Consider the following 24,997-nt stretch of genomic DNA (forward strand, 5'->3'; position numbering starts at 1 on the left):
AATAATTTAGTGTTATCAGTTGCCTAGTTCAGAGAAGGATGTTGAAGAACTGGCTAGCTCTTGCATTCATTGCTTTCTATTTTTACTGTCACCTTCTGACTTCGGGCTTCTCACCTTGTACTCTGGCTCTTCTAGTTGCTTAATATCTGATTTCCCTGTTTTTTTAGGTTCTCATTATACTTCTTACTCACTCATCACTTTTGGTTTATCTCTGCAACACAGCTTTGATCCTATCACTCCTCTGCTTGAAAATTTTCCATGGCTCTCAGGATAATGCCCAGTATTCTTACCCTAAACTTTTAAGGTTAGCCTTAATCTGCTTTTCAGGGCTCAGAGAGATGCAGCCTTCTCCAGGATGTCTTCATTGATACACTAGTTTAAATAATCGAACATGGCTCTTTCTTTATACTGTTCTTTTGCACTTATTTTGTCGGAGCCTTGAGAGTGAGGACCATTATCAGCAAATTGTATTTCTGAAGTATCGAGCATAATGCCTTGCTCTCTAATTACTACTAGCTTGAAGTGGGTAGGGTGGGGGACCTTTCTCACTTATTCATGACACACTGTGTACCATAAGAAACAATGAATTACACATTTATTTACACGTAACTCTATATGCATGTCTTACTGAAGATTGGCAAATACAGTTTTATTGTGTCTCATATTTTATTTAAAAAAAATTTTTTTTAAAGTTTATTTATTTTGAGAGAGAGAGAGAGGAGAGTGCTGAAGGGGCAGAGTCAGAGGGAAAGAGGGAAAGAGGGAGAGAGAATCACAAGCAGGCTCTGCACCATCAGTGTGGAACCCGATGCATTGCTTGAACTCATGAACCAGGAGATCATGACCTGGGTCAAAATGGAGTCGGATGCTTAACTAAGCCACCCAGATGTCCCTGCATCTCATCTTTTAAAAATCTGCAATTTAAAACTTGCCCTTCTAGAAAGCTTATGAAGAAAAAAAAATTGTTTCCCAAATGTTGGGGGATGGTATAAATGATTTGCTGACTGTATAAATGATTAAATTTTGACAAGGAAACTTTTGGGAAAAGGGAAAAATAGCTATATGCCAAGATTTGTTAATAAAGATGAGAAGTAAACCCCTCTTCCGTTTGTTTGGTTTTTTTTAAACAAATTATATTTTTGGTAACTTTTTTTTCAGCTTTCTAGAAATCTTGAGCACGTAAGTATTCAGCTCTGTGTTTATTCAACAAACATGCTCATTTGGCATAGTTGGAAGATGATGAATTTGACGAAGACCTGAGTGTGTATCCAGATTTGATTACTTAGGAAATACGTGTCCTTGTAAATTGCTTAATGTGAGCCTCAGTGTCCTCCTTTATACAAACAAGGAAACTCCTAGTTTACCCAACAAAGTGATTTTGAGGATTAAAGAGATATTATGTACCTATGAATCCAGAGTAGACACTCTTAAGTATTTTCCTCTGTTCTCCAGTAAAAGGTACACCTAAAATACTTACTTTGTACATTAAATTATTTCATAGAGTGGGAAAGTTATTAATAATGTTTTTACTTCTTTTCTCAGATATCTACTTCTTTCAGTTCTTTGCTCTAATAAATGTTTCCTCATTAGGGAAGCATTGCCTGGCCACTCTTGTACGAAGTAGCAACCCCTGTTTCCATTTCCCTTAACTTGCTTTATTTTTCTTTGTAGTACTTGACACCAGCTGATGTCATGTATTTGTTTTCTATTTCTTCATCTTTAGGGTGTAATAAACTAAGGGCAGGATTTTTTTTTAAAATTTTGTTCACTAGTGAATCTTACAATTCTTAGAACCATGTTGTAGGTGTTCAGTGAATATTTGTTGAAGGAGTAAAGACTTAATGCACTCCCACTTCTAATCCTTTAACTCCCTGCATTAGAATTACCTTGGCGGTTGTTAGTGGGGGTGCTAGTAACAAATGTAGATTTCTGGACCCTGCTCCTGATCAGCTTAATCAACTCTGGAGGTGAGATCCAAGAGTGTATTCCAAGCAAGCCACCCAGGTGGTTCTTTAGCTTCAGTGTACATGGGACTCATTGTTTTATGGTGTAGCTTTGGCTAATTAAATATTGGCAGTATAACTCAGGCCCAGCTATAATTAAATTATGGACGGACTGACTATGCTGTAGCAGTTTTTTCCCCTGTTGATCTGTCAAGGGAGACTTGTTTTTCTGTAGTTTTGATTATTTTGGTTACTCTTATTATTTTTGTCCAGAACTCCAGTTTAATCTAGAACTTTAAGGATCTAGAAATTTCTTTCAAATATTAGATATATGTAAGTCCACCTCTCCCAAACAAAATCAAACCCTTTAAGCCCACACATAATCTGTACTTGTCATTTTTTACTCATGAGAACAGATGAACTGATATCAGGGATTTGTTTTAAGTGATAAACATTATTTAAAAATATGGGCTGTTTTTCAGTGTCCTTTCTATGACTATACATCACTGGGAACAATGATTTTTATAAACATTATCCTGTAACATTGAAAGGCAGTTTGGTATAGAGGAAACAGCATGGGCTTAATTAAAGACCTAAATAGAAGTCTCAGTGCATATACTTTTTACCTGTAGAATCTTGAATTTCTTTTTAAAAAACTTCTTTGTCCAGGGGCCACCTCGGTGGCTCAGTTGTCCAACTCTTGATCTCAGCTCAGGTCTTGATCTCAGGGTCGTGAGTTCATTTGACATTTTGGTTTTGAAGTTTATCCGTGTATACACACTTACATCATATTCGTTAATTGCAGTTTTTTTCTATTTCATGGTTTATTTATCTATGAATATTTAGATTGCTTCAAAAACTTTTTTTTTTTTTTTTTTTTTGCAATTTCAAACAGTACTTCAGTGAACGAGAAACCTTGTTTTTCTCTTCCTGTGCACATGTGTAAGTATTCCTCTAGCATATAAATAACTTCCCAGCGTGGAGCCTACTCAAAAAAAAAAAAAAAAAAAAAAAAAGCCCCCAAGCCCCAACTTCTTTGTCCACATTTCATCTCTCTGAAATGGGGATAATTGCTAAGTCTCAGGGTTGTTGAGAGGATTCCTGTCACAGTGCCTGGCCTAAAGTCATAGAGTCATTCGATAAGTTCCTTTTTCTGTGGAAGTAAATTCTGAAGTAACTCACAATACTTCATTGAAAACAGTTATAACCTATTTCAAACTTATAAAAATGATAGACAGGTGCCTGGGTGGCTCAGTTGGTTGTGTGTCCAACTCTTGATTTCTGCTTAGGTCATGATCCCAGCATCATGGGATCTGTGCTAAGCCTGGAGCCTGCTTGAGATTCTCCCTCTGCCCCTTTCCCCCACTTGCTCTCTTTCTCTCTTTCAAATAAATAAAGTTTTTAAAAATTATAGAAAAAATATTAAAGATGTCCAAGTGCTCATTGCATAGATCATGTCCTAATTGTTTTGAATCGTTTTTAAAAATGTTTTTAGATTTATTTTTGAGAGAGAGAGAGACAGAAAGAGCGTGAGTGGGGGAGAGGCAGAGAGAGAGGGAGACACAGAATCTAGAGCAGGCTCCAGGCTCTGAGCTGTCACTGCAGAGCGTGATGCGGGGCTCGAACCCACGAGCTGTGAGGTCATGACCTGAGCTGCAGTCAGACACCTAACTGATTGAGCCACCCAGGTGCCCCCATTTTTAGTTTTATTTATTTTTATTTAAACAAAAATCTTTTTTAAGTTTATTTATTTTGAGAGAGAGAAAGAACATGAATGGAGTAGGGGCAGAAAGAGAATTACCAAGCAGGCTCCGTGCTGTCAGCACAGAGCTCTATGTGGGGCTTGAACTCAGGAACCCTGAGATCATGACCTGAGCTGAGATCTAGAGTTTGATGCTTGGGGCACCTGGGTGGCTTGGTCTGTTAAGCAGCCTTCCTTCGTTTCTTCCTTCCCTCCACAGACACACACTTATCTTGAAGTTGGTATACATGTTTCCTGTTTTTTTAATAGTCCTATAACATATATGTATTTTTAAAATAAACAATATACAATACTGTGCTGTATTTAAAAATTTTTCGTAAGTGGCTTAAAGTATGTACTTGTGGTTTGATTTGTTTTTTTATTTGACATTGGTTTTGAAGTTTATCCATGTATACACACTTAAATCTTATTAACTTCAGTTTTCTATTTCGTGGTTTATTTATCTATGAATATTTAGATTGTTTCAAATTTTTTTTTTTGCAATTTCAAACAGTACTTCAGTGAACAATAAACCTTGTTTTTCTCTTCCTGTGCATATGTGTAAGAATTCCTTTAGCATATAAATAACTTCAGTAAACATTTTTTTCAGTATTTCGTACTCTAATTCTTTAACAACTGGGACCACAGAACAAAAGTGTATATCGCCCCCCCCCCCCCAAAAAAGTACATAAGAACAGATGCGAGACCGTTGGGGTGTCTGGGGTGAGATTTTCCATAAGACTTTAGAAGAAAATTGAGAAAAACCTTAGGACTTTAGATTGCAGAACCTAAACAGAATTTTTCTGAATTTCTACGTTGTTGCTTAGAGTCCCCTGAGCCATTATTTATTCTACCATCTCTTAACTAGCTAACAAAATTGACTTCATAAACTGCAGCCTCATTTAAAATATCTAATTTAAATTAACTTCAGTTGAAAAGTGTTTTTCTGATCTCAAAGTACACTTATATTTAAGTGCTTAATATTTGGTTATAAGCTTTGGGAAAAAAACCTCACATTTATATGTTTGTAGTCTGTTTTACATTTTTCTTAATCTAGATGAATTCATAAAAACATTTTTATGCCTCACTATTCTTTAAATGGGAACAACAAAAATTCTGTGACATCAGTACTGGTTACTGTGGAAACAGTAGTTTTCAAGTGAAAAATAATATGTGAATCTTCTAAGAAAACAACTTTTGTTTCTCTCCTGATTTGACAGTAATTAAGGAAGGAGATGAATTACATTAGATACACTTTAAAAGCATTTTTAGCAAAATGATTAGCAAAACAGGCAGAGCTGGTGTGGGAAAGTATCTGATACCTGAAATTGTTAATAGATCTTCTGGAATCTTTGAAGTTTTTATTTTTGCAATTTGCATTCTGGTTCCCATTTTACATGACAGAAGTTTAATAACTTTGTGAGTTCTTAATAACGCTATTTTATAGGAGCAAATAGTTAAAACGTTTTCTTGTAGGACCTGATTGGTTAATAGCTGCTTCTCTTTTTCAAAAAAACTGTATTAGGGGCGCCTGGGTGGCTCAGTTGGCTAAGTGTCCGACTTCGGCTCAGGTCATGATCTTCCGGTTTGTGCGTTCGAACCCTGAATAGGGCTCTGTGCTGACAGCTCAGAGCGTGGAGCCTGTACCGGATTCTGTCTCCCTTTCTATCTGCCCCTTCCCCGCTCACGCTCCGTCTCTGTATCTCTCAAAAATAAATAAACATTAAAAAAAAAAAAAGCTATATTAATGAAGTCCAAGTTTGTGTCAGTAATCTTATTCTGGGCTGCCTCTGTCTGGGGGAGAGGGAGGGAAGCCCAGCACTGTTTTAAAAAGCTCACCCAAGCTTTAAGAGACTCTTAAAAACTGAGAACAAACTGAGGGCTGATGGGGGGTGGGAGGGAGGGGAGGGTGGGTGATGGGTATTGAGGAGGGCACCTTTTGGGATGAACACTGGGTGTTGTATGGAAACCAATTTGACAATAAATTTCTAAAAAAAAAAATAAATAAATAAAAAGCTCACCCAGGTGACTGATGATGGCTCCAGACCAATAATTTTCAACCCCAGCTATGTATCATGTCAGCATATTAAAACATTTTCTGCACTTGTATTTTTAAAGTGGATATCTACGTTCACTGCCTTATTTCGCTGTTTCTAGAACCTTCAGTGGCTAGGCTGGAGGTTAGTTACAGCAGAATAATAGCAGTCTCCCAGGAAGAATACAGGATTATAGTTTGGCTTGAAAATTTTTCTCCTTCTGTGAAAACTTTAACATAGGTAGAAACTACAAAATAAAATTAGTTTACATATTAACACCTGTAAAATACGGTGATCCTTGGTACTTCATTAGGTTCTGAGACCAGCAGTGTTGGTATCACTTTGGAATTAGAAATATGCGGTTTCAGGCTCCACTCCAGATTTACTGAATCAGAAATTTGCATTTTAACAAGATCCTCAAGTGATTCATATGCATGTTAAAGTTTGAGAAGCCCTGCTGGAGAGGAAAAACACTAATAAGACCTGGCCCAGTTCTCCCTGCAAACAGAAGTCTAGTCCTGTGTTTTCCTTACCTGTAAAATGAGTGAATTTGGCTGCCTAATCTCTAAAACCCCTGTGAGTGATATATTAGATGTAATGTTAAGTAGTGAGGCTAATTTTTAGCCATAGGTACTAGAACTTGAATGTCCTCATGTATCTTCTAGACATGTATTCTAGAAAGCATAATGTATAATCTGTTGATGCTTAAAATACTTGTAGGATTAAAAAAAAAAAAAAGCCCTTCCTCCCTCCCCAGTATGAACAGCTGTCTTGAGTTCTTTAAGAAAATAACTATTAGTAATTTCCTAATACCTTTTTGTTTTCTTTTTTTTATTTTGAATTTTATTTTATTTTATTTCAATATATGAAGTTTATTGTCGAATTGGTTTCCATACAACACCCAGTGCTCATCCCAAAAGGTGCCCTCCTCAATACCCATATACCTTTTTGTTTTCTAACCAAAATATTTTGGCATGATGAGGTAGTGGATTCACAGGAATTCATTTACAGAGGAGTACGTTTTTCACCATTGGAGACAATCAAAATTATATTTTCCAGCTCCTGAATTCAGGTCAAGAGAAAACATTTTAAATTGAATTTGAGCAATGTCAGAATTATTGGACAGCTCTAATTTTTTTTAATTTTTTATTAAAAAAAATTTTTTAACATTTATTTATTTTTGAGAGAGAGGGAGAGACAGAGAACCAATGGGGCAGGGGCAGAGAGAGAGGGAGACACAGAATCCGAAGTAGTCTCCAGGCTCTGAGCTGTTGGCACAGAACCTGACCTGGGGCTTGAACTCACAAACCATGAGATCATGACCTGAGTGGAAATCGGCTGCTTAACCGACTGAGCCACCCAGGCACCCCTGGACAGCTGTAATTTTTCATCACATTGGAGTATAACCTTCATGGGCAATATTCCTTGATGGGGACAATACTAATTAGAATATTTTTGTTCTGGAAAATGATTAATAAGTTGGTTGTATTGCTTTATCCTCTCATTTAATAAATGAAAGTGCTAAGGGGAATAGGCTGCATGTGATTTTTTTCAAAATCTGCCATACTGAAATTATTTACATAAAATTCACTGAGTTTTGAGTACCTTTTGATGAGTTTCGATGAATGCATAGTTTTGTAACCACCATCACCGCCACCACAATCATGATATAGAACATTTCCATCATCTGAAAATGTTCCCTTGTACCCCATTATAGTTGTCTTAACTTGGGATGCTATAACAAATTAGCATAGACTGGGCAGCTTAAGCAGACATTTATTTTCCGGTTATGAAGGCTGGGAAGCCCAAGATCAAGGTGCCAGCAAATTTGGTTTCAGTCTCTTTTCTGGTTTGCAGATGGCTGTCTTGTGTGTCCTCACAGGTGGTGAAAGAGGTTCTCTCTCTCAAGTCTCTTACTAATCCCGTACATGAGGGCTCTACCCCCGGGATCTTATTACCCACCCCCCCCCAACAGGCCCCATGTCCAAATACCATCACATTGGGGATTAGGGCTTCAACATATGAATTTGGGGGACCCACATTCAGTTTGTAGCAGTGGTCAGTTTCTCTTCCCCTACTGTCAGCTCTTGGTAGTTAGTGATCTGCTTTCTGTTACTGTAGTTTTACTTTTTCTAGAATTTCATGTATGTAGACTCAGACAGTATGGCATTTTGTGTGTGGCTCCCTTCACTTAGTATATAGCTTTTTAGATTTATAAGTGTTATTGTGTATTTCAGTAATTCATTTCTTTTCCTTTTTTCTTTTCTTTTTTTTTTTTTTTTTTTTTTTTTAACATTTATTCACCTTTGAGAGACAGAGACAGAGCGTGAGCAGGGGAGGGACAGAGAGAGAGGGAGATACAGAATCAGAAGCAGGCTCCAGGCTCTGAGCTGTTAGGACAGCACCCAACATGGGGCTCGAACCCATGAACCGCGAGACCATGACCTGAGTCAAAGTCAGACACTTAACTGAGCCACCCAGGCGCCCCCATTTCTTTTCCTTTCTAAGTAATAGTCCATTGTATGGATTTAACACAATTTATGCATTCTCTGGTAAATGGATATTTGGGTTGTTTCCAGTTTATGGTCATTATGAATAAAGCTACTATGAACATTCATTTTCAGGTTTTTTTGTCATAATGTTTTAATTTCTCTTTTAAGTACCTAGGGGTGTGATTGATGGTTGTATGGTAAATATGTTTAACTGGGGCTCCTGGCTGGCTCAGTCAATGGAACACGTGACTCTTGATCTCGAGGTCGTGAGTTCAAGCCCCACATTGGGCATAGAGATTTTTGGGGGGAAAAATGTTTAACTTTCTATACGGTATTACCAAAAAGTTTTTCAAAGTGGTTGTATCATTTTGTACTCTTTTTTTTTTTTTTTTAAACCTTTATTCATTTTTGAGAGACAGAGTGCAAGCAGGGGTGGAGCAGAGAGAGAAGAAGACACAGAATCTGAAGCAGGCTCCAGGCACTGAGCTATCAGCACAGAGCCTGATGCGGGGCTCAAACCCACGAACCGAGAGATCATGCCCTGAGCCTAAATCAAAAGTTGGACGCTTAACTGAGCCACCCAGACGCCCCTAGCATCTTTATTTTCTTACAACAAATTCCTACAGATAGGTTTGCCGTGGTATGAACTCTTTAAGCCTTTAAAAAATATGTGCTAGAATAAACTTCTGAATACTTGGATACTGTTTTCATATGGTTGTAGGGTGTAAATGTTGAGGGCAGGTGCCAGACACCAAAACATTGCTTTTGTCAAACTGCTAATTTTTGTAAATAGACTGAGTAGACTGAATGCAGGCTACTTTCCATAAGAATTTGTTTCAAGTTTTTAGTTGGAATGTGAATAACTTACACTTTCATTGCTTTTGAATAACTATACTTTCATTGCTTTTGAGAAGTGAATTACTCCTTACTTGGTTCTCTCTCTACAAATTTAATTTTGGGTTGAAATAATGTAACGTTAGTAACATTTTATTGTAATGCAGATTTCTAGCATCTTTATATTGCCTTAGTGTGTAATTATGCCTGAAGTTTGCAGACGGATCTAGGTCAGTTCTGAAGTGTAAATTTTGCTGTTGGAATGTATACTGACTGTATGAATTTGGCAGATTTAAGATCAGTGTGTTTAAAGAGCAGTCAAAAAGACAAATGTCTTTTTTTTATATAGACTTCTTTTTTTGGAGCAATTCATAGCAAAATTGAGTGGAAAATACAGAGTGCACATGTACCCCCTGTCCCCACACACCAACCAACAGCTGCCCTGCTCCACACCAGAGTGGCACCTTTGTTACAACTGATGAATCGTCACTGACACATCATTATTCCCCAAAGTCCACAGTTTTCATTAGGCTTCATTTATGGGGTTGTATATTCTGTGGGTTTTGGCATATGTATGATGCCTTCCGTCTATCTCTGTAGCATCAGGGAGAATAGTTTAACTGCCGTCAAAATCCTTGTGCTCCACCTGGTCGTGTCTCCTCCCCCCCAACCCCTAGCAACCACTGATCTTTTTTTCACTTAGACAAGTGTCTTTTTGTAGGCCTTGTGGCAAATAGGTTAAGTATACTTAGTGTTAAGTATGGGGAAATAGCTGAGGAACAGTTGATCTGCTGTAGGTATCTTTCAGCTTTGACCTTGAAAGATGCATTAGGCGGTAGAGTGGGGGAGAACTGACTTGAAACAGTGAATCAGGAAAATTTATTGGATGGTCGAAGTCTACTTCAGTCATTTTTTGGCATTGAAAAATGGAAATAAAATCACTATTCTCTGCCTAGCATTTAACTTCAATTTAAAATCTTAGAGCAATGCTAAATTTAAAAAGATTTCCAGTTGTAGGTAATCACTGAATGTTAATGTTTACAGGTAGCCTGATGAAATGTACAATTCTTTTTTTTTTTTTTAATTTTTTTCTTTTTAACGTTTATTTATTTTTGAGACAGAGAGAGACAAAGCATGAACGGGGGAGGGTCAGAGAGAGGGAGACACAGAATCTGAAACAGGCTCCAGGCTCTGAGCTGTCAGCACAGAGCCCGACGCGGGGCTCAAACTCACGGACCGCGACATCATGACCTGAGCCGAAGTCGGCCACCCAACCAACTGAGCCACCCAGGCACCCCGAAATGTACAATTCTTGTATTTAGTTGCTTATATCAGTGTTTGATGAATGAAGTACTGTGTCTGTAGTTAGTACAAAAATGGTAGAGAAATCATGATGGGGGAGTAAACTTAGTGAACCGTGTCATTGTGCTCCATCATGCTTTTGAAACATGTTTGCTGCACTTCACTTTAGAAGTCTGTAGCCTAGAAATGGTGACAAAAACGTAGACACCTGCTGCCTGTATATCTGAGGTACCTATCTTTATCCATGCTAATAAAAGAAAATTGGCTACATGGTAACTGTAGTCAACCAATCTAGGTGAAATTTCAAGTTAATAACTTGTTAAAAACAAGTGGTTTGTTTTTCTTTATTTTTTAATGTTTATTTTGACAGAGAAGCAGAATGCAGTGAGTGGGGAAGGGTCAGAGGGAGGAGAGGGAGAGAGGGAGGGAGGGAGAGGGAGAGACAGAGAGACAGAGAATGAGAATCTCAAGAGGCTCTGTGTTGTCAGTGCAGAGCCCAATGTGGGCCTTGATCTCACGAATCATGAGACGACCTGAGCTGAAATCAAGAGTTGGATGCTTAACCAAGTGAGCCACCCAAGGGCCCTTGTTTGTTTTATTTTTAAGAAACTAATGCTTTCTGGGGGCGCCTGGGTGGCGCAGTCGGTTAAGCGTCCGACTTCAGCCAGGTCACGATCTCGCGGTCTGCGAGTTCGAGCCCCGAGTCAGGCTCTGGGCTGATGGCTCAGAGCCTGGAGCCTGTTTCCGATTCTGTGTCTCCCTCTCTCTCTGCCCCTCCCCCGTTCATGCTCTGTCTCTCTCTGTCCCAAAAATAAATAAACGTTGAAAAAAAAAAAAGAAAAGAAAAGAAACTAATGCTTTCTTTACAGTAAGAACAAGACTGTTTGTTGGTTTTAACAAAATCAGCAATCTCCAAATTTGGTCATTGTGATATTTTAGCACTTACTCATTTTGGGTTCTTTTTAATTAGTGTATTGGTAGAACTTCATACTTCTCACTGTAATTTTGTGATAAATATACTACTCTTGAGTTGCTGGAAGTATTTTCCCAAACTAGTTATGTGATTGTCAGATTTGCTTGTAAAATACCTAGGGGCAGGTGGGTATAAAACTCCTGAGTAAAATGTGTAAATTTCTTTCATTCAAGAAATTATTTATTAAGCACCTGCTAGGTGCCAAGCACTATTCGGGGTGCTGGGAGATAGAGTGACCAACAGGATGATTGAGATTCTTATTTTTGTGGTATATACTTTCTATGGAGGGAGAGATATAAGGCAGAAATGTAAACAAATGAAAAAGGGTTATTTTAGATATTGAAAAGGACTATGGAAAAAAAAAAAACCACAAAACCTGTTTTGTTAAAGTGATGTGGAAGGGTGTGTAGACTGAATGGTCAAGGAAGGCCACACTTACGAGAACATTTGAGCTGAGACCTAGATGATGGAAGATAAAGCCACATGAGTTTCTAGGGACAGAACATTCCAGACAGGGGAGAACACAGGACAAAGATTCTAAGGTGGGAAACAGGTTTGACCTGTTCAAGGAACAGAAAGAGGTCCCGATTGCGATTGCGAGGGCCAGATCACATAGGACTGTGGAGGTCATGGTCAGGACCTTCAGAGTTTTGTTTTTTTCTGTATATTTTCTGGTTACAGTGGGAAGCTAATTGAGGGTTTTAAACAGAGGATTGGCAGTCTAGAGGGGGAGACCTATAATAAATAAGCATTTACATAAATATTCAAATGATGGGTAGATTCAGATTAGGGGAGTATAGGAGGACTAAACTTGATTAGGAACCTTAGGAAAGATATTCCTGAGGAAATGACGTTTAGGAAATGATGTTTAAACGGAGGCTTAAGGAATAAGCGTGAGTTGATTAGGGCAACAACATGGAAAAGAATATTCCAGACAAAGGAATATCCTCAGTGAAATATGAGTCTAGAAAGAGCTTTAGTAGCATAAGAATCCGAAAAAAGGCTAGCTTGTCTATTCGTAGTTTACACAGGCAAGAGTAGCACCAAATGTATTTGGGGCAGGAGAGATTTGGCAGTGAGTACAGGATTTTATAAGGTAAGTGTAGGATTTTAGTTGTTAATGCTCTGTAACAGTGATTTCAAGGAGAGTAATTTAATAACAGTCACATTTATCTATATTGTTACTACTCTGTGGAATTTAGATTGGTTTAAATTTTTTTTTTTAACGTTTTATTTATTTTTGAGACAGAGAGAGACAGAGCATGAATGGGGGAGGGTCAGAGAGAGGGAGACACAGAATCTGAAACAGGCTCCAGGCTCTGAGCTGTCAGCACAGAGCCCGACTCGGCGCTCGAACTCATGGACCGCGAGATCATGACCTGAGCCGAAGTCGGCCGCTTAACCGACTGAGCCACCCAGGCGCCCCTAGATTGGTTTAAAGGAGGGAGCAAAAAGGGAGACCAGTTAGGTACCATTCTGTATTTGTATACCATTGAAACTGGAAGTGACAATATCATCTTTAATTAAATATTGATTGCTTTTACTTCCAATGATTCTCCTTTGAAATTGCTTGCTCTTTATATTGTCACTGTTTGTAGCACATTTTGAAATAGTGTTGCTGCTTTTGCTATGTTCAGTTAAAGGTGCCTTGTGATGGAAGAAAAGGCTCTCATAGTTTTTGCAAATCAAACAAGCTAGATATTTCTTTCTAGGGGAAAAAAAGAGCCATGAATGTAGATGTATAATCTTTAAGAATAGTAGTTAGTTGGATAAGGTATTCTTGCCGTGTTGGCTACTAATATGCCACTCCTCAGTGGACTGGCTGTCTCCTGGGAGAGAAGGGACTGTCATTGCACTGAACACAGTAGATACTGTATGTCTCCTTAGATTGCAAAGGGTCATTTAGTAGACAGACTCAAGGGGACAGTCTCTTAAAAATGTTGGGGTGGGGGAGGATAAGGTCCCTACCAGTGATTTGGCTACATGGGATCAAGCAATTGATAGGGAAGAAAGCCTGATAGAAGTCTCTGAAATTAGCTATTAGGTGTTTTTGTTTGTTTTGTTTTATTAAAAGGACAGAAACCTAAACTTTAGAAACTTGTCTCTGCTGTTGCATATCTTTTTTTAAGTGTTTATTTATTTTGAGAGAGAGAGAGAGAGAGAGAGAGAGAGAGAACAAACGACCATGTGTGTGCTCAGGAGAGGTTTAGGGGGAGGGAGGGAGGGAGGGAGAGAATCCCAGGCAGGCTCTGTGCTGTCAGTGTGACACAGGCATCTCCTGCTGTTGTGTGTTTTATCGTTATTTCTTCATTACTATTCAGTAAAGTTCTGCAAAGATTACCTTGTTTTGGTGTGCTGGGTGAACAAAGGAAGAGTTGATATACCTGTTTTGGGGAGTTAGGTAATTTGAAATGGTAGTTGTGGTCTGTAAGAGCCCAGAGGCAGATGAAACTATAGGATATAACTCTGTACCTCACTGACTATTCATTTTGTGTTTTCCAACAGAACATCAATCCTGTGCTTTGCTTTAATAAAGGAAGCTGTACTATTAGGTTACTCTTACTAAATTAGGGACTCATTAACTTTACCACTAGTGTCGGTTTTAGAAACTTCTTAGGACCCTAGCGTAGCCATTTAAGTTTCATAGTGAAAAATGTTTACAATTCATATGTTTTAATCTTTGTAACTTGGAATAATATCCAGGAAATGCCTACCAGGAAAATTGGAATTTGAATTATTAGGTAAAATTGACCCCCCCCCCCCATCCTCCCCTCGCATAGATCTGGTTTCAGTGTGCATACAGTAGCAGAAATTGTTTATAGAATAATGCAGTGCTTAAGAAACAGCTACTGTTCACAATTAGCTGTTTAGACTTAATAGTAGAGGCTATACTTAGTATTGTGTTTATCTGTGTGTATAGTGGGAAATTTTAGCAATATTCTTGGTCCTACTATAGAGGGAGTGAGAAATCCAATATGTACTTGAATATCACTTTTTGCAGACGATCTGTAACAAAGGGGAAGTTACGTGAAATTTTGCTTTAGTTGTGATCCCTTAGGAGAAGTTTGTAATGCAGGAATTCAAGTAACCTTTTTCTCTTTTTTTTAATTTTAGGTGAGAATCATGAAGATGATGACCTAGTAAACTCTGATGAGGTTATGAAGAAACCATGTCCAGTACAGATTGTTCTTGCTCATGAAGATGACCATAACTTTGAGCTCGATGAAGAAGCTTTGGAGCAGATATTGCTACAGGAACACATACGAGATCTTAACATAGTAGTGGTATCCGTGGCAGGAGCTTTTCGTAAAGGGAAATCATTTCTACTGGACTTCATGCTTAGATATATGTATAACAAGGTGAATAGTGTCTTTTAAATTGAACCCAGTTAAAAACAAAAAACAGCCAACCAACCCTGTTTAAAAATAATAGACAAAACACAGTAAGAGCTGTGTCTTTCATTTTACAAAAATCCAGTTCTTGCTAAGACTTCTCAGTTAAGACAGTAATCTAAGTTCGTTTGAGTTCTTGATTCTTCCTCATCTCCATAATTCCATTTTGCGTGCAGTCCATATGGATGCATGTGACTGAGCATCTATGTTACAGGCATTGTAGCTCTAACCCAAGGTGTCTGAGTATATTTTAAAGCCTCTGATACGCTGTTCTCTCCCTTTTGGTTATTTCTTCACGCCTCCCCTTTTTTTGATCACCTTTACAATAATGGGTGAAGTAAGCTGATAGAGACTTTTGTAGAAGTACATCTGTGCTCTTTCAAATAAGTCAGCTTCAGTGACTATTACATTTTGAGATAAAGTCCGGTTCCTTAGTGTGGCTTCCCTGGTCTTCGATAATCTCTGAGTTTCATATCTTGCTTCTCTGTGTCAGGTATACTGTAGTTTTTGCAATTCCTCAACTGTGTCATGTTATTTCTCAAATGTTGCTATATCCTTGGCTGATCTTTTCATAGGAGGCCTTCCCTGATTTTTTTTTTTTTTTTTAAAGTAGGGCCACGCCCAGTGTGGGGCTTGAATTCATGACCCTGAGATCAAGAGTTGCATGCTCTAGGACTGAGCCAGCCAGGTGCCCCGAGGCCTTCTCTGATTTTTAAGACTATATTATGTCCTTCTCCCAACTCTCATGGCACTAGTCATTTGTTTCATTGAAACTGCTTTAGTTACTTGTTTTTCCTGGCTAGTTTAACTTCTGTCAGGAATGGGTCTTCTCTTGGTTACCATGTCTCCCTCACCTAACATTAACTAGCCTGCTATAAGCACTTATTTTCTGTTTTGATCATTGAATCTCCCTCTGTCCATAAATTTATACTTGATTTATTTTTAATAAATATAAATCAAATTTACATTTGATTCCAAATACTTTTTGATGGTACCAGGCAATTGTTATTTCCCTCCCCCTTCCTGACTTTGGAATTTTTCCTCTGAAAAAAAGCAAAAAATAATTTTACTTAAATCAGTGTTTTTCTAACAGTTGAAAGTTGGGGTGAGGGAATGGGAATTTGATAGGGACGAAGAAGAAGGAATTGGAAATTTGGAGTGCAGCATTTAGAAGAAAGGGCTTTCCTTACATGGCGTTTGACATTCAGAAGCCACGTGAAGATGCTAGAAATAACACTTTGACAGAGTTATGTAATTAAGCTCTTGTCAGGGTGCTCACCTTTATGAGTTCTATATTAATCTGAAACTGGGTGTGTATGCATCTGCCTTAAGGTAAGTAACAGTTGATTTTCCAGGAAGCTTTTCAGTAAATTCTTTTTGTAGGGATCTCTTTAGGCATCATCAGGAATGCCTGAGTATCAGGAATGTAATTCATATTAAATGACACTATTTTACATGTTTAGCAAATTGAGAAAGATACAGTATTTCATCCATTTAGACTTGATTATTTCCCACAGTTTTACGTCTGAAATAGAGAAATGAATAGTGGCATATTTTTTTTTTAAAGACTGTGCCTTTAAAGATGATATTTGAGGTTCTGACTCCTTAAGTAAGCTTGTCTATATCATATTTATGTGTGTCTGAGCTGTTCCTGCAAATGTATTTGATTCCAAGTAGGTCACAGACAGAATGTTCAAAGGGGAAAGAAGCTTAGATCATTTGCCTAGCAATGACAGATAAGTTTCACCTCAGGTGCCATTTCTGAATCCATCTCTGATCAATTAGTAGTGGTTGTTCAGAGGAGAGTAGCAGTCCACACATGTGTCATGTGTTTGCAGTTCTTTTCCTGGGGAAGACGCTGAAGCCACGGGAAGGTTATGAGGGCCTGAGTGAGGTTACACACCTGGTTAGTGGCTTCTAGGCTGAAACATCTTTATTAATTTTCATTGATATGCTTTCCATAGAGAATTTATGCTATAAATAATTTATTCTGTTAATTGAAAATGGCATTAAACATTGTTGAGTTTTGGGATAACATGCCTCAGCTTACACTGATTTGGTGGTGGGTCATGCTTTTCCTAAGAGAATGAAATTAAAGAAGGAGATAGTTTTGAATTTATTTCATTAACCTATCTGCCTGCAAAGGTGGGATGCTGAGGGAGGTAGGAGATGAACATGGCTTATATTGACTTCATATGTCCTTTTTACTGACCTGGGTAAGGGTGTAGTTCACTAAAGAAGCTAAATACAAATTTTTTACATATGATTTAGAAATAGATGACTGTTTTCATTTTAAGTAGTTAGTAATCGTAACACAAGAGCACATGAACATGAGCTCTTTTCTGTTGGATACAAACAAAAACTTCAGTAGTTCTTAAAACTAAGACTATTCTGAGATTTTTACCAAATCTTTTTTTTTTTATTTTAATTTTTTTGAGAGACAGCAGGAGCAGGAGAGGGGCAGAGAGAAAGAGAGAGAATCTAAAGCAGGTTCCAAGCTGCTAGCGCAGAGTGCAGAGTGGGGCTCCAACCCACAAACTGTGAGATCATGACCTGAGCTGAAATCAAGAGCCAGATGCTTAGCTGACTGAGCCACCCAAACATTTACCAAACATTTCTAAATTATAGGGGAAAATTCTGACTTTTAGTTCTCATTCTCTTGTGAAGGAAACAGCTTTCTACACAGTTTTCTTTTTTTGAATTGCTACTTATATTTTGAAAATAGGTTGTTTTTAAAGTATAGGAGGAAAGAAATTAGTCTTTTGTAAGCTTAAGAGGTGAACTAAACCTTTTTCTGGAATAAAATTCTCTTATGTATGTTGGAGTTAATTCTATAGTTAGACTCTAACCATGAAATATAACAGAAGGTGACTAAAATTGCTGATTTACTGGATTCATAATGTAGAAGACCTTTTGAACTTCCAAAGATATCACTTAGGACATTTACTATGAATGCCATATATGAGAAATACCACAAAAATTCAAGTTGTTAGTGAACCTAACAATTTGTAAGTAGAATATTTATTACTTGTAAAAGTCTTTCTTAAAAAGCTATAGATGAAATAATTATAAAAATTTATGTGCAGGGGCGCCTGGGTGGCTCAGTCAGTTAAGCATCCAACTTGGGCTCAGGTCATGATCTCAGGGTTTGTGAGTATAAGCCCCTCATCGGGCTCTGTGCTGACAGCTCAGAGCCTGGAGCCTGTTTCAGATTCTGTGTCTCCCTCTCTCTGCTCCTACTTTGCTTGCTCGCTCTCTCTCTCTTAAAAATAAATAAACATTAAAACAATTTTTAAAAGTTTACATGCAAACTGTTAGATCTATTATGTCCATATTTAAAAAAAATCCTATTTCATGTGTAAAAGTAGGCAGTTACACAAGAAGAGATGAAAATCTGTGATGAAAGACAGTATTGGGAAGGAGGGAGACTTTTCCCTGTGAAATAGATACATAGACTCTCAAGTATTCTGTGTCTTTCCCTTTCTAATGCTGATTTGGTTGTTGGGGATGTAGTTTAGGCAAATGTATTTCTAATTTTGAATTTCCCTTTTTTTCCCTGAAGTATAATTTATATATAGGAAAGTACTCAAATCTCAAGTGTATAGCTTGCTGAAATTTTACATATGTATACACCCCTATTACCACCACCCAGATGAAGATCTAGAACTGTCCCCCCCCCACCTGGTTATGTCCCTTCCGGTTAATATCTAACCCCAAACGGTAACCCCTATTCTGAACTCTTGTGTACCCCAGACTGGTTTTTGAACTTCACATGAATGAAATCATGTCATAAGAATTTGTGTTTGGTTTATTTCTTTAAACTATCTATGAAATGTGCCCATTTTTCGCATGGAGTGATCGTTCATTATTTTTGTTGCTTTGGTGTCCACTATGTGATTATACCACATTTTATTTATTCATTTAACTGTCAGTGGATATTTGCTTTCATCTCATAAGTTTTAGTGAGCTGATTTTTGTGAATCCCAAGCTTCCAAAGTAGATAACTCCTGTAATAATAGGAATTATTAGAAAAATGCTGATCAAATTATCATGTAAAGGAATTTCAGTTTTAGGAGTTGGTTTAGGAAGGTCAAAACTGAATTTGGTAGAATTAAATTATATAAACGTTAATACTTGGTATATTGAACACTAAGCATTGGTGAGAGCTGTTAACTGATCTCTTCTAGATAGTTGTTTTTTTTTAAATTTTTTTTAACATTTATTTATTTTTGAGAGAGAGAGAGAGAGACAGTGTGAGCAGGAGAGGGACAGAGAGAGAGGGAGACACAATCTGAAGCAGGCTTCAGGCTCTGAGCTGTCAGCACAGAGCTGGACGCGGGGCTCGAACTCATGAACCTGAGATCATGACCTGAGCTGAAGTCAGACACTTCGCTGACTGAGCCACCCAGGCGTGCTAGATAAAGAGAGTCTGAATTGTGTACAGAGTTGCTTGTACTTTTGTATCATTCTCTCTTTTTTTTAAATAACTTTATTATGAAGAATTTTTAACACATGTAAAAGTAGATAACAGTATAATGAATGCTCATGTATTTACAGTTATCAACTCTCAATCTCATTTCATCTATATGCCAACTCACTCTATACCTTTTATATTGTTGTGAATATGTCCAGATATATCATCTCATTTGTAAATATTTCAGTATGACAGGTTTTTTGGACCTTACAGTAATATCGTACATAAAAATAAATAATTCCTTAAGTTAGGTATATATAAGGTTAATATATGGAATCAATTTTCCAGTTGACTCAGATATTTTAATTTTTTCATTTTTAACAGTTTGCTTAGAGTCAAGAGCCAACTAAATGAGGTCCACATTGTGATTGGTTGTCTTTAAAGTGTTTCTAACTTTTTTTTTTAGGTTTCCCTCCATCTATTTTTGTTAGCAGTTTATTTGTTGAAGAAACTGACTGTTGGTCTTACAGAGTTTCCCAGTCTGGATTTGCTGATTTTATCCCATTAGTGTAATTTTTACATGTTCCTTTGTCCTTTGAATTTGCTGTAAATTGTTATTTAAATCTAAGGACTTGATCAGACTCAGGTTTGACTTTTGGGTAAGAGCACTTCCAAGATGATGTATTGTTCCATGAGGAAGTGCAGATTATCTTTTTTTTTTTTTTTAGCTTATTTATTTATATTTGATAAAGTGGGGGAGGGGCAAAGATAGATGGAGAGAGAGAATCCCAAACAGGCTCCTTGCAGTTAGTGCAGAGCCTGATGTGGGACTTACCTCACAAATTTTGAGATCATGACCTGAGCAGAAATCAGGAATCAGGTGTCCCCAGATTATCTTTTAAGATAACAGTTTTTGAATCTTTACTGAATTCTAGGTATTCTGATTACTGAACATTAAATAGGTATTATTTCCCTCAGTAGTCACATTCACCCTATGCAGTAGTGTTAGTATTTCAGCTTGATAGTTGAGGAAATGAGGTTCAAAGGAGGTGGCGAGGCTGAGATATAAACCAGGCAATTTGATTCTAAAGCCTTTATTCTTAAAACTACTATGTAAAATGATGTTTGATCCTTTATCTACACTAAACTGTTTTTTTTTGTTGTTGTTGTTAGTGCTTACTTTTCACTGTTTACTTCAGAAGTTGAGATAGCCCGAGAGGAGTGCATGCTTGGTAACTTTTTTGCTGCCCACTGGTATCTGTATGCTTAATGAGTAAAGAGTGTTGACCCCATTCATAATATAATTGCTAAAGACATTTTAAGAGAAGTTGTAGATGATATTATTATTATTATTATTATTATTATTATTATTTAAAGAGCTGCTCCCAGAACTGCTTCCAGAGATCAGGAGTAAGAACAGTTTTTAAAGATCATATGTGCTGCTACATATAATTTGCCAAAAGCACAAATATCTCCAAATTGGCCATATGGGATATTGAACTTGATTTCACCCTTTTTTTTTCCTAAGGCTAACATTGTCTGAGATGTGGGGCTTGTGAGAAATGTGTGAATGCATGAAGGCAAACTTGGTTTGTTTCATGTTCCTTTTTTAAGAAAGAAATGTATTTAGAGGATGAACAGTATTTTTAAAAGGTTCTGCCTAGGGTCATTTTATTCTTTGTTTTTTTTGTGTGTGTGGTATAACTTGCATATAATAATAAAGTGCATAAATCTTAGGATAGCCAGTAAATTTTTGTGTACCTATACTTTTTGTAACCACTGCCACTCAGATCAAGAAGGAGAATACTACCAGCACTCTAGAAGGCTCTCTCATTTCCCCTGCCGAGTATTACTATCTCCAATACTCAGAGTCCACCACCATCCTGATCTACGTCACTATAGATTAGTTTGGTCTACCCTTGAGCTTTACATAAATGTAAAGCTTTTTACATAAAGCACTTTACATAAAGTATGCGCTCCTGTGTGTGATTTCATTGACTCAACATTGAATCTAAGAGATTTATCCATGTTATTGCATGATCCAGTAATTGTTGTTTGTTAGTGCTGAGTGGTAGGTTATTGGGTGAAGATACCGATTTATTTACTCCTTCTTTTGAAAGACATATGGGTTGTTTGTAATTTTTGTCCATTATGAATAAACCTACCATGAATATTTGTGTGCAAGTCTTGGTGACATAATCACTTATTTCTGTTGGGTATATAACCAGGAGTAGAAATGCTAGGTTCATAAAGCCCATTTCACTGTACTAGGGACTGCCACAATTTTTTTCCAAAGTGGTTTTACCAATTTGCACTTCCTTGAGCAATGTAAGAGACTTAAATTTGTTATACATCTTATGAACAGTATTGTCAGTGTTTTTAACTTTAGCGATTCTGATAGGTATGCATTGTGTTAATTTTAGGTCATCATTGTACTCTATACAGGGTCGTGCTTATAAAACTGTTACCATATTTACTGTAGAAACATAGCTTATTCATTTAATTATTACTTTAACTGCATTCACATTTGTGAATTTCACTCATTATATGTGAAGCAATGTATGTAACTTATGTAACAAGCTGTGGAAATTTTAAGTGTTATATTATTACTATTTTTGCCTATGCGAGAAGCCAGCCAAATTTGATCAGAATTTTAAGTCAGGAAAATAAAAATTGGTTCGCTTATTTTTATCCCTGAATATAAGCTAAGGAGTGAGTATAGAAGTTATGTGGACTGTGGACTACCTTTTTTCCATTAGCTCACTGGCTTTCTTTTCCTCCTAGATTTTGATTTCTGCGTTGAAACTAATCTGTTCTTTCACGTGCAGGTTTAAAATTAGTGTGAGTAATTTCAGTTAGAAAAACTTCAACAAGTGTTGCCAAAGCTGGAGGAAGCAGAAGCAGAGGAGTCTACAATATATTGTTCAAAGTCCTTATAGTACTGTCTTAGGAGAGGCTTTCTCAGGTGCATTCCTGAATCTATTCCCTGAAAATGTGTCATTTGTAGTCTTTCAAACAGCTCTCCAGCTTTAAGCCCCAAATGTATGTACTGCCTGTTTTGTATTTTCATCAAAAATATGATACTATGGCATCACATATGGGGACTTGAGAGAACATAAATTATTTGTTCTAACAGACGTTTTTCCATTCTGAAGTCTTTGTTCCTTTTAAGTTAAAATTTACTATTTCTAAAGTACTTGATTCTATTTAGGTCATCTATTAAAAGATGTCGTAATAGATGGTTAACATAAACACTGATTGCTCAAACACAGTTTTAAGACATTCAGGGAGTTAAACAGTCTTGTATAATTTAAATTTCTTTTATATTAACGGTCTCTGGTGAAGAAATACGTTATTTTATTTATTTATTTATTTATTTATTTATTTATTTATTTGAGAGAGAGAGAGAGAGAGAGAGAGAGAGAGAGAGAGAGAGAGAGAGAGAGAAGAACAAGCGAGCATGTAGAAGCCAGGGCCGGGCAGCGGGTGAAAGAGAGAGGATCCCAGACAGGTTCCATGCCCAGAGCAGAGCCTAACATGGGACTCAGTCTCACAACCAGGAGACCGTGACCTGAGCCAAAATCCAAGAGTCGGATGCTTAACTGACTGAGCCACCCAGATGCCCCAAGAAATACTTTCTTAAAGTCATTAACCCCCTGCCTCCCTCCCTTATTCTCCCAGACAGTTTTACTACTTAACTCACGAGTTTTACTTCAAGAATGTTTCGTTCTCACTATTTGAGACATTTTTAAAAAAAGAACTAATAGGATGCATTTTCTGTAGATACTTTGGATAATGTTCACCATAATCCTTTCATGAAGAAGCAAGTTTAGGGGTGCCTGGGTGGCTCAGTTGAGTGTGTGACTTTGGCTCAGGTCACAATCTCCTGTTTTGTGAGTTCGAGCCCTGCACCAGGCTCTCCACTGACAGTGCAGAGAGCCTACTTGGGATTCTCTCTCGCTCCCCTTCCCCCACTTATGCTTTCTCTCTCTCTCTCTCTCTCTCTCTCTCTCTCTCTCTCAAATAAACTTAAAAAAAAAAAAAGAAAGCAAGCAAGTTTAGGAGTGCCTGGCTGGCTAAGTTGGTAGAGAATGCTACTTTTGATCTTGGGGTTGGTTGTAAGTTCGAGTCCTGCATTGGGTGTAGAGATCACTTAAAAATAAAAAATCTTTAAAAAAAAAAAAGCATATTTAAGCCATAGCGTTTATGACATATTGCACTATAGATGGATATATAGCAGAACCTCCAATGGACCTTCCTTTTCCTCCTAGACTTTTGTAGTGTTATTGGGTGGATTTTGTATGACTGGGAGTCTTTGTTAAGCTTGTGTACTAAATATATTTGATTTTTTCTTTTTCTTTTAACAGCTTTATTGAGATATAATTGACATACCATATAATCTATGCACTTAAACCACACAGTTTCATGAATTTTTAGTGTATTCCCAGGGTTGTGCAACCATCGCCACAATCGATTTTAGAACACCTTTTTCCCTTCACAGTGAAAAAAATGAAACCTGTATCCTTTAGCTATCACTTCCCCTTCCACCATCCCCAAACCTTTGGTCTTAAGGAACCACCAGTCTGTTTTTTGTTTTTATAGATTTGCCTATTCTGTGCATACATATAAATGAAATATAATATGTGGTCTTTTGGTGATTGGCTTCTTTCACTTAGCACTTTTAAAGGTTTGTGTTGTAGCATTATCATGTTTCATTCCTTTTTAAGACCCGATAATCTGTTGTATAGATATACCACATTTTATCAGTTAATGGATATTTGGGTTTTCCACCATTTGGCTTACAATGCTATAATTATATGAATATATACTAATATATAATATTTCACTAATTATAATACATTAGTATATAATCATGTTAATGAAATGAGATAAGGATCTAGCTTCAGTTCTCTTATATCTGCTTATCCAGTTGTCCAGCATTTGTGGGAAAGATTATTCTTTCTCCATTGAATGGTCTTGGCACTTTTGTTGAAAATTAGTTGATCAAACTAATTTCTGGACTCTCAATTTTATTTTTGGACTCTCAGTTTTATTTTATTGGTCTATATAGGTCTGTTCTTATGCCAGTACCATACTGTCTTGATTACTGTTGCTCTGTAGTAAGTTTGTCTATTCTCGGTCCCTTGCAATTCCGTATGAATTTTAAATTTAGCCTGTCAGTTTCTATGGGAGGTTAGCTGGGATTCTGTTGGTGATTGGGTTGAACATGAAAGATCAACTTGAGGAGTATTGCCATCTTAAGTGTTCCAGTTCATGAACATGGGATGTTTTTCCCTTTATTTAGATCTTTATAATTTGCAGAGTATGTGTTACTTCTTTTGTTAAATTTATTCCTTTTTTGATGCTTTTACATTTGGAATTGTTTTCTTAATTTCATTTTCAAGATCATTCATTGCAAGCTTATAGAAATACAGTTGATTTCTTTTATGTTGATCTTGTATCCTGCAACTTTGCTCAATTCCTGCGTTAGTTCTGATAGTTTTTTAGTGTATTCTTTAGAGTTTTCTGTATACTAGATCATGTCACCTGTAAATACAGTTTTAGTTTTTCCTTTCCAATCTAAGTACCTCTACTCTCTCTTTGAAGTACCTCTGGCTAACTGTCCTGGTTAGAACCTCCAGTACAATGTTGAGTACAAGTGGTAAGACATCCTTACTCTTTTCTTAATCTTCAGGGAGGAAGCAGTGAGGTTCTCACCATTATGTATGACTTCAGCTGTAGGAGTTTTTTTGAAGTTCCTGTTTATTCGTAGTCTGTTGGGAGGTTTTTTGTTTGTTTGCTTTTGTTTCTTGTGGTTTTTTTTTTTTATCATGAACGGATGTTGGATTTTGTCAAATGCTTCTTATGTA

At 37.1% G+C, this 24,997-nt stretch overlaps 1 protein-coding gene across 4 annotated transcripts in view; it reads left to right on the forward strand.

The window, feature by feature from the left end:
• ATL2 (atlastin GTPase 2) overlaps positions 1-24,997 on the forward strand; it is a 67,914-nt gene that overhangs the window by 19,735 nt on the left and 23,182 nt on the right. For 3 of the 4 annotated variants that reach the window (XM_047851469.1, XM_047851471.1, XM_047851468.1), the window contains exon 2: positions 14,436-14,680. The exons of the other annotated variant lie outside the window; for it this stretch is intronic. In XM_047851469.1, the coding sequence (XP_047707425.1) occupies positions 14,480-14,680 (201 nt within the window). In that variant the 5' untranslated portion in view covers positions 14,436-14,479. The remainder of the gene's footprint in view (positions 1-14,435; positions 14,681-24,997) is intronic. 4 annotated transcript variants of the gene reach the window in all.

The sequence above is a fragment of the Prionailurus viverrinus genome, chromosome A3, assembly GCF_022837055.1.
Source record: "Prionailurus viverrinus isolate Anna chromosome A3, UM_Priviv_1.0, whole genome shotgun sequence".
NCBI lineage: Eukaryota > Metazoa > Chordata > Mammalia > Carnivora > Felidae > Prionailurus > Prionailurus viverrinus.